The sequence below is a fragment of the Durio zibethinus genome, chromosome 4, assembly GCF_047325235.1.
Source record: "Durio zibethinus cultivar Kanyao isolate XHJ-2024 chromosome 4, ASM4732523v1, whole genome shotgun sequence".
Lineage (NCBI taxonomy): Eukaryota > Viridiplantae > Streptophyta > Magnoliopsida > Malvales > Malvaceae > Durio > Durio zibethinus.
In genome coordinates this window covers 13902776-13919403 of record NC_143165.1, presented here as the reverse complement: position 1 = coordinate 13919403, position 16628 = coordinate 13902776, and the positions used below count along the sequence as shown (strand labels likewise).

Here is a 16628-nt window from a genome sequence, read left to right as displayed (position 1 = left end):
TAATCTCATCTTTTATATATATTAAAATTAATAATTAAAAAATATAAAAATTTTTTGCGTAAGTTGATCCCTTCCTATTATAATATAAATATAAATATATATATTATATAAACATAAAAAATGATATATATTATATAATTTAAATTAGACTCGGGCCTTAAATATTAGAGTTAAGATCTGTAACTGAGTCTTATTTTTTTGTTCAATTCTCCAAATAGCAAATAAGCCTTCAAGTTTAGATGGATAACTGACCTTTGAACATATATAATTCTGACTTTATTTAAAGAACTACAATAAAAAAAAATGAAAGGATGTAATGTAAGGGAAAATATTAATAATATATATGATCTAGCAACCATGGTTCAAAAATAAGTCAAGATTAAGTAATAATACATATATACATCGATACATGTATATGTATGTTTTTGTACCCTTTAATGTCGATGACCATGCCTTCAATTGCTTCTGTAGCCTAAAAATCAAAAGAGTGAAGGATAAGGAGACATAAAATGCATGGTGTAATAAAATTAATAGCTAATTTATAAGAGGAATGAACTAAAACGGGACATAATACTAAAGATTTTAAATGGTTAGGTTAATTCTCGATAAAGCTTAATTAACATTAAAAGAAATTAGTTTGGTTTTATTTAAATTAACATGAGAAATTTAAATAGAAAAATCCATAATTTAACTATAAAATTATAATGCAAATGAGGCTTTGTCTCAAGTTGCAGGTATCATTATATGTGAGTTTTGATCCAGTTTCATTATCTATTTATTTGAATTTTTATATGAAATAAAATACTTAATTATGATTTTAACTTCATAAAAAAAACTATAAAACTACAATAAAATATACACTCAAATAGTCTTAATTAATTTATTCTGGCCAAAAAAAGTAGTGTTATTTTATAATAAATAAACAATAGTAATCTTATTCTTTCATATATTCAAGAATACTCATTCGTAATCCCAAAATTTTGGTTGTATATATCCTAATTACAGAATCTTAATGTCATGAGAGTAAAATATATACCTACTTAATAACTTTTCGTGATAGTCAATTTATTATTTTGGGTAAAGTCGAGATTCAAAATAAACAAATAAATGCATAATATTTACGAAATGACTTACTGTATTTTCCGTTAGCACATGATAAATATCGTTTGTCTCCCACAATCTACATTGTTTTCCAGGTTCACCAAGAGATTTTTTTCTAACAATTGCTCTTCCCATCTCTTGTAGCAAGTCATGCATCCACAAATATTTGTTGTCTTTATCAATTTTCTTATCAATGAGATCATCTATTCCAATACCCGCTGAAAACTCACAACCATCTAGTACTTTTGTTTCAAAATCTTTCTTTTCCCTGTTGAAGAAGCATGCTATATCTAGAAAAATATTCTTCTACGTCTCTGATAATCCATCATAGCTTATTTGAAGCCTCTCATGAATATCTTTGTGAAGTTCATTTTTAAGTCTTTCAGTTGCACGTCTCCATTGGGAAGCATCTTTATTCCACAACATGGATCCCAAAACTTCAAGAGCTGAGGGAAGACCACCAGCATATCCCACAACACGTCTAGAAAGCTCAATGAAATCTTTTCCTGGCACTGCATCACTCTTGAAAGCATTCAATTTGAAAAGATGAAGTGCTTCATGAAAATCCAATGTTTTAGGCTGATACACATCATCTACCCCGTGGAATCATAGCAAATGTTCATCTCTAGATGTTATGATGATTCGGCTCCCTAAACCGAACCAATCACACCTTCCAACCAAGCATTTTAAGTGTTGCAGGTTATCGACATTATCAATAACAACAAGAATCTTCTTGTGCGATAGTGTACGACTAATGATTCTATTCCCTACTTGAACATCTGAAAATCTGAAATCTTCTTTCAAAATCTCATAAAGAAGTTGTTTCTGTAAATGAACAAGTCCATATATCTCTGAATTAAGTCGAACATCACCAAGAAAGCTTTTACCTTCAAAATGAGGAGACATTTTATAAACAACTCTTGCAAGAGTCGTTTTACGAATACCGTCCATACCACAAATTCCTGTAATGCGGACATCATCTTCTTTTCCAATGTCTATTTTCGACTGCAACTCTTCCAAACGTGTATTGATTCCAACCAACCCATGAGGAACATCTGAATATGTTTCACATAATTTTGCTGATATCATTGTAACAATCTCTCCAATAAATTCTGATTCAGGCCTACAAACAAAAAGAGAAATAACTTTAAGTGAAAAATGAGCCAAGAAATTAAGAGTAACAAAAATAAGGGTACAATAATCCTTTATGGAAAAAATTTAGGACGCTTTTAAAGCCTCAAGTTTCTTGTTAGAAGCTTTAGTAACTGAAATTAAGTATTACCAAATATCTATAAGGTTAGAAAAAATTATTTATGATTTTATTTTTCATAAATGGTTAATATATAAGTAATTCAGAATTAGCAACCTAGTTAAAAAAATTCTCAAAACATATTTTATATATCTTTTTTATTTTAAACAAAACGTGAAACATTGTGATTGCCCTTATTTAAGGAACAATTTTATTCCGAGTTTGAAAAAACAAAGCAAGAATAAGAAGGAAGGCTATGTTACAACATCATAAAACAGAAATTACCCTTTAGTTAAATGAAATTCTACAATAAAACACAAGATTAAAAAAGTTTTTTAAATCATATAACATGTAATGCAAAAAAGAAAAAAAAATCAAATTTGCTTTGATTAAAAACTAAAACTGGACAAGAAAAGAACAAGTTACCTGTTATTTAAATGCCATCCTTTGATATTAGCCACTTCAGTTAAAGCAGTTCGCCACCTTTGGATCTTGTCTTTAATTTCTTTGTATCTCTCTTCATGTTTTGGCAAAGGCTTCAGCAACTCTTCCTGTTTGTTTACTCAAATCAGATGGATCCACATCATAAAATATTGGAAATATTTTATGTCCTCTCTTGTTTTTCTCTTGAACAATCTCGTAAAGCTCGTCCAAGCACCAACCTGAAAAAGCATATGTTTCTGAGAAAATGATTAGTGAACACCATGATTCTTGAATTGCTTTCAAGAGTTCTGGTGCGATTTCTTCTCCAGGCTCAAGCCTTGGATCATCCCTGAAAGTCTCGATTCCATTCCTTTTTAAAGCAGCATATAGATGATCAGTGAAGTTTTTGCGGGTATCTTCACCTCTAAAACTCAAGAAAACATCATATTTCTGTCGAGGAGAGGAAGAAGAAGAAGAAGAAGAAGAAGAAGAAGAAGGTGATGATGATGTTGGCAACGACAACATAAGGAGGATGTGGAAGAGGAAGATATCTTAATCTGGTGTTTGGGACAGTTCCTTTTGCTTCTATTTATCAGAAACTAAAAACACCGTCAAGTTTGAGCATGAAGCAAGAGAACACATGAATTTTCAAGGAAAGAAGAAAACATCTGTCGATAATTTCTCTTTACATTGCCCAACCGTTATTTCGAATGCATTGATATATAACAACTGTGAAAGCGCGTAGTGGTGGTATTTTGGGTCACAGAAATGCTATGAAGCTCTTTCCAGGAAGACTCCAAGAAGATGAGGGGAATTGACTGCTGTCTTGACTATTGTCTATAGAGGAAAATATTAAGAGGTTAGCTAGTAACTTTGAAAGCAATGGAGCTTGGTGATGGTTAATTACTGCTTAAGAACTGTCTGTCTAGTAACTGTCAACTTCTAACTGTCAACTTCTCTAGTTTAAAAGCACATCAGTTTCCAAGGAAAAAAAGAAAAAAAAAAAACACAAACATTTGTCAGACAATTTCCCTTGACATTAATCCCAAATTTTTTTCAAACAAATCTCTATCATAGATGTGAAAGCGCCTAGTGATGGTGTCTTGGATTAAAGATCTACTATAATGTTCCTTCCAGGAAAATTCCAAGAAGAAAGAATGGTAAATTGCTGTAGGTAAAAATTGACTAAGTGATGACTAAGGGAGCCAAGTTCTTTTTCTGTTTTCAAACATTCATTGTTGTTTTGCTTCATTTTTGTGGTGTCCATCAAGTCCCATTTTGAACAATTAAATTGTGGAAGGAGATAGTATGTGAATTTTAGAGCTTCTAGTTGACCCTTGAGCGTAAACAGCGGGGAAGCTTCCATGAATAATCATCATTCTTCGCAAGGAGGACTTGGAGAGATACTGCTAATTAAAGTCCACTTATTCCATTTTTTGAGCACTCTCTGATAAAATCATAGTCGTATTTAGAATTTTGAAGAGTTCTTCTCTTCACCAATGTGTCCTGGCGTGCTTGACCAGTACATTTTAATTGCCTATTTAATTTTGATTGAATACGATTTCATTTTTCAACTTTTGCTTTAATTTTCCAAAGAATTGTCAAGACAAAAATACTAAAAAGTAACATAAATTACATAGCATATGTTGGATTTGGATTCCCTTATTTCTAAGGTACAATACCCATTAGAATTTTCTGAGTTGTAGACTGTCTCCCTTCAAGCTATCTGCATCCAGCAGTAAATATATACTGCTAGTCATCATAAGCTATGTAAATGTAGGAGTTTTCTTCTTTTCGCCCTTTGTTGCCTTCGTTTACAATGTATCATTATTTTTATATGTAGAACTATGTATAATTCACTTTATCAATGTATCATGGTAAAATTGAACAAAGTAAATATGATTGGACAATTACAGTATTATATGGAATATGTGGACATCGAATCATTGCAGGCCTTGGCAAATGCAGAACAATTCATGAATGCTGTCACAATCTAATTCAAATTAGTCCAAAACCTACCTTGTTTAATTAATGGGTCTAATAATTGGTCACACATGACAAAACTATTAATGAAAGCACTCAATGATAGTATCGTACCCAAAAAAAAAAATTGATAGTATTGAATTTGGATGGAAATTAAGGCCAATAGCATTTGGAATTGGGGCAAGGAAAAAGGCATGATTGGATGATTACATATGCCTGGTGGGGGTGAAAAAACGACCAATATATTGATATGTAGATTTCAATAACAATATATTAAAAAGGTCAGCAATATACGAAGAAAGACAAGTTGTTTTCTGTTTTGTGGTGTCCATCAAGTCCCATTTTGAACAATAAAATTGTGAAAGGAGAATCGTATATATTGGCATGCAAATATCAACAAGAGGCTGCCTAGTGTCATCCATTTAATTTACCATGTTATAATCTCTTAGTTTTTATTTTTTTTTTGTTTTTATTAATAGAGTCCATTACCTTTTGCTTATTTTTTCAAAAGGTGCGAGACTCACTTTTTTTTAAGGTGAGATCCATGACATTAATTTTTTTACATTTTTTTAGGGCCCATCATTTTTATTTTTAAAAATTTTTGTAAATGTGTGAGACTCATTTTTTTCGGTTAATTTTTTTGGGTGGGACCCACACATTTTCTCTAATTTTTTAATATTTTTAATATTTTATAATTTTTAAAAAGAAATCAAAAATATATTTTTTAAAAGATTTTTTTGTGAGATCCATTTGTACCAAAATTTTTTTCTACTTCTTTTTTTTAACTTTTTTTTCAAAAAATTAAATTTTTTGTTTTAATTTTTTTAAAACTCACCTGTTATCAAGGATACTAAACCACATGTTATTTTTTGTTCATTTCCCCTTTTTTATGTAATTGATAAATCATTTTTTAGATTTATATTTTTTTGTGAGACCCATTTTATATCAAGGGTATACAACATGTCAAGTTATCTGATTTTTTTATTTTTTATTGTTTTGTTAACTTTTGATATTTAATAAATAATTTTTAATATTTTGAATTTTTTAATATGGGTTTATTTGATGTTATTATTAAAAATACATGTTTTATCTTTTTTTTTTATAATTTGATAATTTTTAAAGAAAATTATACTAGGGGATGTGTTGGCATTACATCCGAATTTAATTTCTTTTCCTTTTTTCAATCCCTATTTTTTCTTTAGTTTTGTTTTTTAATTTATGATATAAAATTTTTGATAAAAACTCATGATGTTGCATGCAAACTCAACTTTCTTCCTTTTTTCTTTTTTTTTAAAGTTGTTCACTTCTTTTGTTTTTAAAATTAGATTTTTTTTTTATAAAAAAAAATGAATGTCTATACGTGATGCTTTTTCTTTCTTATGGCTTTCACCTTTTTGTGCTTAATTTTTCTTAGTTAGAAACATTTTAAAGTAAAAGGAATTGGAAAAAAAAATCAATGTGGATATATATAATAAAACACCCGTATTCATGGATTTCAATTTGTTTAGATTTAATAGATGTATTATTTAAAAAAAAAAATTGAGATTGAACTGAGCTTTTTTTAAAGCATCCGTATTAATGGCTTCCTTCATCTTATCTTCATAGCCTTGAGTATTGAAAGTTTATAATTGGCTGCTTTAGGAAAATTAGGCCATCCATGTTCTTGGATAGAAAATTTTTTTATTGACGCAAAGGAAATTGACCATAACTTTATTTGGAAATACATGCATTTTACCATCAAATCAAATATCCAAATGCTAGCTGTGTACAACTTATCTTCAATTAAATGCACATTTTTAATGGTTGTTGTGGTTGAACTTGATTATAAATAGGAAGCTCCTTTTTTTATATATATATTTGAGGTTTAGGATTTTATCTATGATTATTTAAATTAAGAGTTTATTACTTTACTAATAAATTATGCGACTGTTGGCTATAAATAGAAGCTTCAATTTCTAAGAACCAGAGAAACTTAACAAAATATAGAGAGACATGGGTGATATTCGATTCATATCCACTAGCATTGTTCAAGCTGCCAACCCCAAGACAGAAGTTGAAAGAATCGAGTTAGCTCGTGGGATCTCATGTTCCTTGCCATGGACTATGCCCCGAAGGGACTTCTCTACTCCAGGCCACAACTCCAGCAAGATCAAAAGTTAGGTGAAACCTTAGTCCACCAATTGAAAAACTCCCCTTCACGAACTCTAATTAAACTACTTCTTCCCCCTCGTTGGCTGCCTCGCATCCATTGAAGTTTACAATGAAACCTCTTCGTTTTTCATTGACTGCAACAATGTTGGTGTTTTGCTTGTTCATGCTGCAGCTAATGAGATATTTCTGATATCATTGGCCCTATGGTTGTTCCTTCCTTTATTCGCTCATTTTTTCAGTTAAATGAAGTAAAAATTTATGAGGCTACTTACAATACCTTACTTGCAGTACAAGTGACTGAGCTTTCAGAGGGCTCTTCATTAGCTGCACTTACAATCATGTTGTGGTTGATGGCACATCATTTGTGCATTTTATCAAATTCCTGGGCAGAAATTTTCCGAGGTTCCATAGAATTGTCCAGGCCCCCATCTCTTCGACGTTGGTTTCCACATGGTATTGAGGGAACTGTTGGTATTCCGAACTCTTGTCTCACACAAATTCATGAATTCGTTCTTCCACCATTGCAAGTCAGGTTTTTTCATGTCACTAGGGAAAACATAGCACATCTCAATGTAAAGGCCAACGCTGAACATGGCACAGACAAAATCTCCTCTCTTCAAGCACTCTTGTCTCATATCTGGCAAGCTGCTGTGCGCATCAGAAATCTTGATCCGGAAGAAGAGACTAATTTCTTCCTAGCAGTTGGTGCAAAATCAAGATTGCACCAGCTGCCTGAACAATATACTCCAAATATGATACGAGGTGGACTTATAACCATGAAAATCATGGAGCTACAAGAACATGGGCTAGGCAATGTAGCATGGCAAATGAACAAGTTTATTGCTTCACAGTCTGAGGAAAAGATGACGAATTTCTCAAAATTATGAAAGGAAATTCCTGTTCTAGTGACAGGAAGCCTAGCAAGGAGTATAAACAATCTTCTGGTCTTGGGTTGTTCAACTTGGTTTGATTATTATAGCATTGACTTTGGACGGGGAAGGCCAATTGCAATTCTAAGTGGGGGTGGGAACGGGCATGATGGGAAGCTGCTTACCAGGAGGATAGAAATAAGAACTTAAAGTTTAACTTAATTTATTCAATTAACTAATTACTCTTAAAAGATAACATCCGGCGAATTTGGATTTTAAATTTCAACATTTATAACTCCTTTTATTTCTAAGCTGCAACATCCTTTGTTAAAAAAAATTAAAGAATAAATTGTTCAAGCTTGAATAGAAATCCTAGACCTAGTTGGCTTATATTTAAATGATATTTTAATATTTGTTATTGTGTTTATTAATTTATACCTTTGTTATACTTTATATCATGTTTTCTTTATTAGTAGGCAGCACAATTTATAATTCCCTTGACTATTGTATTTTTGGGAAATGAAATTTCTATATAATCCTTGGGAAAAAAAATCACATATGATCTCATTTTTCAAGGTACCAAATCAAAAAACAGGATACAATCTTCTTTCCCTAAATCAAAGTAAAACACTCTTTAAAGCAAAGATAAGATGATTATGCTCAAAGCGACATCAAAGGATTTCACCTTCTCATCTTCCTTGCCTTTTTATGGAGTTTGTCCCTATTATTTTATTTCACTTAATGATTATTATCTTTCAATCTAAAAAAACAAACACAGAAATAATGCAAATTAGATTTATAGGAAATTATAAAAAATAGTGAAATCCTCGTATTTTATTGATTAGCATGTAAATAAATAAAAGGATTCATTCAAGTCTAGTGATTAGTATTTAGAAGTTTACCAGAAAGTTTCTTCCCCACTATAAAGTTTAAAATTTTTTCCAGACGTTTTGGTTGTGGTCTTTTTTCAAGGCTGTCACTCTCATCAATTGGTCCTCCTTCCTCCTCGTAGATTTTACGTTTTCGTTTTACAAGGACAACTCCGTTCCCTGCTGACCCTTCATCACCACCAACGTTTTAATGGATATCGTCAAGATCTGCAGAATTTGATGGACTGTTGTGTTCCTCTTGTAGTTCTTCCATCTCTTCCAAATCTTTCTCATACATTATTTGAACACCACACTTCTTCACTTGCCCTGGAGTGGCTCTCGTTGAGAACTCAATTTCATTGCATTCTTGATTTGCCCAATCTGTACTAGACGAACTCAATAACGGAAATATCATGTCACGAGAATAATAACGTAGCCAAAGGTGCTCCATCTCCAAAGACAACCTGTCTTCTCTACCAAAACCATAGCCACTATCATTCAAATCCAAAATATTTCTACCATGGATAACAGCTTTACAGAAGATATACTTCGAACGATCATCATCATCGGTGGAGGCAAAGACAAAAACGCAGCAGAAAGCAACTCCCATCAACTGATTATCATGTCCAATATTAAGAGGCAGTGGTATCTTTATTGAAGATTCATGCCTCCGATGGCAGAACCATTCTGGGATTTCACTTCCAGGTATAAAAATATCGACTAATCGTCCTGCTTTTGTAGATACCTGTAAAAAAAAAAAAAATCGCTCGTTGTTTGGCAAGTAATACAATAAATTTTAGGGAGTGAGATTTAGTGACAGAGAGGGACACCAACCTTAAGGTGATTTTTTAGCATTGTTAATGTATTGTTTTTCTTAGCCAGTTTGTAGCAGTTAAAACCAAAAATTCTTCCCCACTTTTTTAGATTGTGTAATCTATACGGACATATATCTGTTAGAAGAAGCTCAGGCAAAGATTTAAGCTCCCGGCAATCTGACAATTTAAGACGATAAAGCTTGGAAAGTCGATTAAGAGTTGCAGGTAGGTAGACGAAATGGTTACCACTAAGATCAAGTGACTCCAAAGAGGATAAGCACCCAATATCACTAGGAATAGCTCCTTCCCCAAGATTGCAGTCACTTAGATTCAGGTTTTTTATAGAACTCAAACCTGACAAAGAAGGCAACATCAGAGCCATGGAATCCGAGCTTCTTCTTAGCAATACATTGAAAAGAGAAGGCAAATTCAGTCGTACTTTTGATGGCGGTCCCTTGCATCCATTGAAAGAAAGAACTTTCAAACTTTTAAATTGAAAAATGAAGGATGGAGGTTTTCTTATGGCAGTTTTACTTAAATCAAGCTCCTCCAAAAATTCTACATGCTGCAAATTCTCTGGTAAAGTTTCAACTTTAGAACAGCCAGAGAGATTAAGAGTTTTAAGACATTTCAACCCATTTATGCTGCTTGGGAGATTCACGAGGTTACTGCAATCTTTCAGATTTAACAAAACAAGATTGCTGAGATGTCCAATTGAAGAGGGAAGTTCTACTATTCTGGAACAACCTTCCAAAATCAAACTTTCGAGATATCGAGCCCTTGTGAAGTCTAGCGTTTTGATCAGGTTTTTGGAGCCTTGGAGGTTGACTAATTTCAATTTAGGTAAAGTCTGTTAACAACAACAATAAATTAGAGAGAAAAAAAATAAAGAAAACTTTGGAAAACTCTTTTTTTTTTTTTTGGTTATTTTCATATCTTATTAAAAAAAATTTTTATAATTCGTTTAAATAAACAAAAAGACCAATATAGAATGAAGTAATTCTTACTCTGTCTCCCTTCCATAGTTGTTCAATGTGGCTATAAGGTAGGAGAAGTGCAACAAGGTTGTCTGGTTGGAAGCTTGATGGCAATGATCTGAAAGGATATCCACTCCAATCTAAAAGCCGTAACTCATTTGAAAGATATTTGAGATCTTGAGTAACTGGGAGATAAAAGACTTTGAGCAATCTTAATTTTTTCATATTCAAGAAGGCATCAGCATTCAAAGTGAACATGTTGTTCTGTTCCCTGACAACCAAGGGCAAAACAAAAATGAGCTTCAAAATATTGAAGCTTTCAACACCTACAGAAGGCAAGAATCAACATTCACTCGTATCTATCATTGTTTTCTTCTTTTTGAAACACAACTTTTTTAGTTAATACAATCAATTTTCCTACCACATGATTGCAATTTCGTATTGGTTATGTTTTAATTTTGAATAGTCATTTGGTGATTACCTATGACTTTTTATTTTAATTTTGATTATTTTCACGTTCAAATCTAAAAATGAGAGGATGAGAGAATGTAATGGGTAATAATGCTGGTATTTCAAGTCCGACAACTAAAACTACATAAAAAAATGCAAATTAGGACAAAATATTGATACTATATATGTTCTAGGAATAATAATTCAATTAAATGAGACAAATTAAGATCAAATAATAATATATAATATACACATAGATACACGTGTGTGTTTGTTTTTTACCCTTTATTGTCGATGATCATGCCCTCAATTGCGTCGGTAGCCTAAAAATCAAAAGTAAAGAATAAGGGGACGAAAAGTAAATGCTGTAAAATATTAATAGCTAAATTTCAAGAAGATGAAATATAGGAGACCATAATACATAATAGTTTCTTGCATTGGATTTAATAGTCATGCTAATTCTCAACAAAGTTTATAGTAAAGGAAATTTTCCTTTATTTAAACTAACAAGATAATTTTAAATAAAAAATTCATAATTTAGTTTTAAAATAATATGAATGAAACATTGTCTCAATAGCAAGAAAGTTGCTTACTTTTAAACTTTCATGTTTAAGTTTTATCATATATGATTTAATCCAATTTTATATTGGATTTTATATATAGCTATATATGCAGGTTTATTTATTGGTCTAATTATCCATTTTTATTTTATTCTTATATGAATTTAGTACCTATTTATGATTATAACTTTAATAAAAAACTATAAAACTACAATAAAATATACACTTAAGTAGTCTTACTTTTATTATTTGCAATTATTTAGTTTTATTCTTTCATATATTCAAGAATATCAGTATGCAATCTCAAATTTTTGGTTTTATCTTAATTACAAAATCTTAATGTCATACTAATAACTTACCTGGCCAATAAATTTTCTTGGTATATACTTTTGCATGTTGAGTAAAGTCAAGATTCTAAATAAATAAATAAATATGAAATGTTTATGGAATAACTTACTGTATTTTTTGTTAAAACATGATAAACATCATTTTCCTCCCACAATCTACAACGTTTTCCAGGTTCATCAAGTGATTTTTGTCGAACAATTTTTCTTCCCATCTCTTGTAGCAAATCATGCATCCACAAAAATTTGCCCCAAACTTTTATGAGAGACTTCTCAATGAGACGATTTATTCCAATTTCTGCGAAGAAACCACAACCATCTAGTATGTTAGTTACAAAATCTTTCTCACCCCGTTTAAAGAAGCATGCAATATCTAGAAAAATGTTCTTCTCTGTTTCTTCTAATCCATCAAAGCTTATTAGAAGTCTGTCATGAATTTCCTTGTCAAAATCTCTTTTAAGTCTTTCAATTGCACTTCTCCATTGAGCTGCATCTCTACCGCACAAAAAACAACCGATAACTTCAAGAGCTAAGGGAAGACCACCAGCGTATGCTACAACTTGTTTAGAAAGCTCAATGAAATCATTCTCTGGCACTGTATCACTCTTGAAAGCTTTCAAATTGAGAAGATGAAGTGCTTCATCATCATCCAATGTTGGAGGCTTATACACATCATCCATTCCATAGGATTGGAGCAAATGTTCATCTCTTGTTGTTACAATGATTCTGCTCCCTAAACCAAACCAATCCCGCCTCCCAACCAAGCATTTTAAGTGTTGAAAGTTATCAACATCATCAATAACAACAAGAACCTTCTTGTGAGATAGCCTGCGACTAATCATGGCATTCCCTTCATGAACATTGGATAGATTAAAACCTTCTTCTGGCAATATCTGAGAAAGAAGTTGTTTCTGCAAAGAAACAAGTCCACATTTCTCTGAAACTTCTCGAACATCAGCAAGAAAGCTTTTACCTTCAAAATGAGGTGACATTTGAGAATAAACAACTTTTGCACAAGTAGTTTTGCCAATGCCGCCCATACCACAAATTCCAATAATGCGGACATCATCTTCACCAATGCCTATTTTCAAATGCAACTCTTCCAAACGTGAATTAATTCCAATAAACTCATCATGGCCAATCGGATATGTTTGACATAATTTTGCTGATATCTTTTTAACAATATCTCCAATAAATTCTGATTCATGTCTTCAAACACAAAAAGAGAAATTAAATTTAGTTTCTGCTTAAGAAATTAATCACTAATGAAACTGATTATGATGATAAATGAGCCTAGAAATTACAGAATCAAAAAATAAAAGCACAATAATTTTAACCAAAACAAATTTAGAATACCTTTAAAGTAAACTTGGTCATTGATAGAATTACATACTTTACTCATAGGCCAGGTTCATCTCAAACTGAACCTTGACAAGAATTTTTAAGTTCATGTTTGACCCGCATCATTGTTTAATGAGTAAGAATTATTTTATTTAAATTTAATTTTAAAATATATATCGTATTAATATAAAGAATTTTTCAATATTTTTAAAATTTTTGAATAATAATCAAGCTTGCTTTGGATAAGAGATTCTAAATAATAATTGGACTTAACTCGATCCATGGACAAGTCTACTTAAAAACCTCTGGCTTATTGTTGTACTTATAGCTTTAGTAACCAAAATCATTACCAAATGTATTTCAAGTTTTTAAAAAATTATTTATGATTTTATTTTTCATAAATGATTAATATATAAGTACATTATAACTTGCAATCTCATCACAAAAAATATTTTTTAAATAAATTTCTTTTCTTTTTATTATTTCAAACAAAACATTATACATGGTGGTCACTTTATTTTGAAGAGACAAGATTTTATTCCTAATACAGTTTGAGATGAAAAACAGAGCAGCAATAAGAATGAAGTCTATGTTTTTTAAATGAAATTCAACAATAAAACACAATAGTAAAAAAGTTTTTTAAAGTATATAACATGTACTGCAAAAAAGAAAAAAAATAAAATTTGCGAACAAAAACAAGCCACGAAAAGAATGAGTTACCTGTTTTTTAAATGCCATCCTTTGATATTAGCCACTTCAGTTAAAGCAGTTCGCCATCTTTGGATCTTGTCTTTAGTTCCCTTGTATCTCTCTTCATGTTTGGAAAAGGCTTCAGCAACTCTTCCTGTTTGTTTTCTCAAATCAGATGGATCCACATCATAAAAAATTGGGAAAATTTTATGCCTCCTCTTTTCTCTCTGTTCAACAATCTCAGCAAGCTCGTGCAAGCACCAACTTGAAAAAGCATACGTTTTTGAGAAAACGATTAGTGAACACCATGATTCTTGAATTGCTTTCAAGAGTTCTGGTGCGATTTCTTCTCCGGCCTCAAGCCTTGGATCATCCCTGAAAGTCTCGATTCCATTCCTTTTTAAAGCAGCATATAGATGATCAGTGAAGTTTTTGCGGGTATCTTCACCTCTAAAACTCAAGAAAACATCATATTTCTGTCGAGAAGAAGAAGATGATGATGATGATGGTAACGACGACATAAGGAGGAGGTGCAAGAGGAAGATATCTCAAGCTGGTGTTTGAGACAGTTCCCTTTGATTCTATTTATCAGAAACTAAAAACACCGTCAAGTTTGAGCATGAAGCAAGAGACCAACGGATCAATTTCCAAGGAAAGAATAAAACATCTGTCGACAATTTCTTTTTACGTTGCCCAACTTTTATTTCTATTGCATCTACATATGATAACTGTGAAAGCGCCTAGTGGTGGTCTTTTGGATCGTAGATATGCTATGAGGCTCCTTCCAGGAAGATTCAAGGAAGATGAGGGGAATTGGCTGCTATGTTGACTAATGTTTGTAAAGGAAAATAGCTATTGCGTAAAGTAGACGCTATACAACGACTAAAAGAGTCTAGTTTCCAAGGGAAATAGGGAAAACAAACATTTCTCGACAATTTCACTTGACCTAACCCTTTTTTAAACAAATCTCTATAATACCTATGAAAGCGCCTGGTGATGGTCTTTTGGGCCAAAGATCTGTTATGATGTTCTTTCAAGGAAGAATCCGCGAGGAAAGAATGGTAAATTGCTATGGGTGAAAATTAAGTGATAACTAAGAGAGTCAAGTTCTTTTCTGTTTTCAAACATTGTTGTTTTGCGTTATTTTTGTGGTGTGCAAGTCCCATTTTGAACAATTAAATTGTGGAAGGAGAATAGTATATGAATTTTAGAGCTTTTAGTTTGCAATTGAACGTAAATACAGGGGAAGCTTCAATGAATAATCATCATTCTTCGCAAGGAGAAGGACTTGGTGAGATATTGCTAACTAAAGACCACCTATTCCATTTTTGAGCACTCTTTGATAAAATTATAGTTGTATTTAGAATTTTGAAGAGCTCTTTTCTTCACCATTGTGTCATGGCATACTTGACCGAACACATTTTAATTTTCCATTTATTTTGATCGAATATGATTTCACTTTTCAACTTTTGCTTTAATTTTCTAAAAAATTGTCAAGACAAAAATACTAAAAAATAACATAAATTACATAGCATATGTGTGATTTGGATTCCCTTATTTCTAAGGTACAATACCTATTAGAATTTCTGAGTTTTAGACTCTCTCTCCCCTTAAGCCATCTGCTTCCGGCCGTAAATAAATACTGCAAGTCATCATAAGCTATGTAAATGTAGGAGTTTTTTTTTTTTTTTTTTGCCCTTTGTTGCCTTGCTTTACAATGTATCATTATTTTTAAATGTAGAGTTTCGTAGGGTTCACTCTATTAATGTTTCATCGCAAAATTGAAAAAGTATACGTGATTGGATGATTAAAGTATTGTATGGAATATGTGGACATTGAATCATTGCAGGCCTAGGCAAATGATGAACAGTGTATGAATGCTGTCACAATCTAAATCAAATTAATTCAAAACCTACCTTGTTTAATTAGTGGGTCTGATAATTGGTCACACATGACAACTATTAAAGCGGGCGCTCAATGATAGTATTGAATTTGGATGGAAATTAAGACCAATTGCAGTTTAAATTGGGGCAGGGAAAAAGCAAGATAGGCTGAAAAAGCGAGCAATATGGACATTGAAACTGGCCTTTTTATTTTTTAACCGAAACAAAAGTAGGAAAAGGGGGTGAGTTGTCTGCTGGGTATTGAAATCTCTATAATACTTGTTAAAGCGCCTAGTGGTGGTTGTGGACATCAAATTTATCAAGATAAAAAAATATAAAATACGAAATATCAAAAAAATATCAAAAAAATATAAAATATAAAAAAAATCGAGGATGGTAGTGGTGTCTTTCTCGGCACCATTGCCACCATACCCTACCACCCATCCTTCACCATGCCCTACCTCCCACCCCTTTGATCATCTAACCCTACCACTGTCAGATGTTGCCAAAAAAAAATAAAAGAGGCATGGGGGTCGTGCTTACACCCCCATGCCTAGCCTTGTGCCATTCCCTTAGGCACGGGACACTGTCGGAGCTCTATAAATAGAGCTCCTAACCGATCAAAAATAGAGGAAGAAAAGCTGCAAAAAAAAAAAACGAAAGAGATTCTACCAAAAAAAAATCAATAGTCCTCCCCGTAGGGAGAAACCCAACGTCGAGAGCCCTTGCACAAAGAATGAAAAAAAAAGTCAGTTTCAAAAAAAAAAGAGTCAAAATACCAAAAAAAAATAGTTTCACCGAAACTTTGAACACAGATCTAGGGAAGTGGGGACTCTTTTTGGCGAAAATGAGGCTGGATCTGTGATTAGGGTGTTGAGTAGAACGTTTTAGGTGATTTTGGTTTTTTTCGATCACCGGTGACG

At 32.1% G+C, this 16628-nt stretch overlaps 2 protein-coding genes and 1 pseudogene across 7 annotated transcripts; 1 reads left to right on the top strand and 2 right to left on the bottom strand.

The window, feature by feature from the left end:
- Window positions 1–909: 909 nt before the first annotated feature.
- Window positions 910–3389, bottom strand: LOC149519220 (disease resistance protein RPV1-like; annotated as a pseudogene). The gene is made up of 2 exons (XR_016341623.1): window positions 2777–3389; window positions 910–2224 (listed from the first exon to the last, which is right to left on the bottom strand). The product of XR_016341623.1 is annotated as a disease resistance protein RPV1-like (transcript).
- A 3296-nt stretch (window positions 3390–6685) lies between these two features.
- LOC149519218 (disease resistance protein RPV1-like) lies at window positions 6686–14988 on the bottom strand. Of its 5 annotated transcripts, none has more exons than XR_016341618.1 (7): window positions 13853–14984; window positions 11905–13000; window positions 11170–11210; window positions 10468–10708; window positions 9480–10310; window positions 8679–9390; window positions 6686–7759 (listed from the first exon to the last, which is right to left on the bottom strand). XR_016341618.1 is itself a non-coding variant. In XM_089759727.1 (6 exons), exons 1-6 carry the CDS (start codon window positions 14341–14343, stop codon window positions 8854–8856), a joined length of 3237 nt encoding a protein of 1078 aa, XP_089615853.1. In that variant the 5' UTR covers window positions 14344–14984; the 3' UTR covers window positions 8583–8853. The 5 variants fall into 5 exon arrangements, 2 of the variants coding, with proteins under 2 accessions (XP_089615853.1, XP_089615854.1); XR_016341619.1 differs by having other exon boundaries at window positions 6686–7552; XR_016341620.1 differs by lacking the exon at window positions 9480–10310 and having other exon boundaries at window positions 6686–7552; window positions 13853–14988.
- LOC149519219 (uncharacterized) lies at window positions 6749–7794 on the top strand. Its single transcript, XM_089760233.1, has 2 exons — window positions 6749–6911; window positions 7196–7794. The coding sequence occupies exons 1-2, from the start codon at window positions 6749–6751 to the stop codon at window positions 7792–7794; spliced, it is 762 nt and encodes a 253-aa protein (XP_089616359.1).
- Window positions 14989–16628: the final 1640 nt, after the last annotated feature.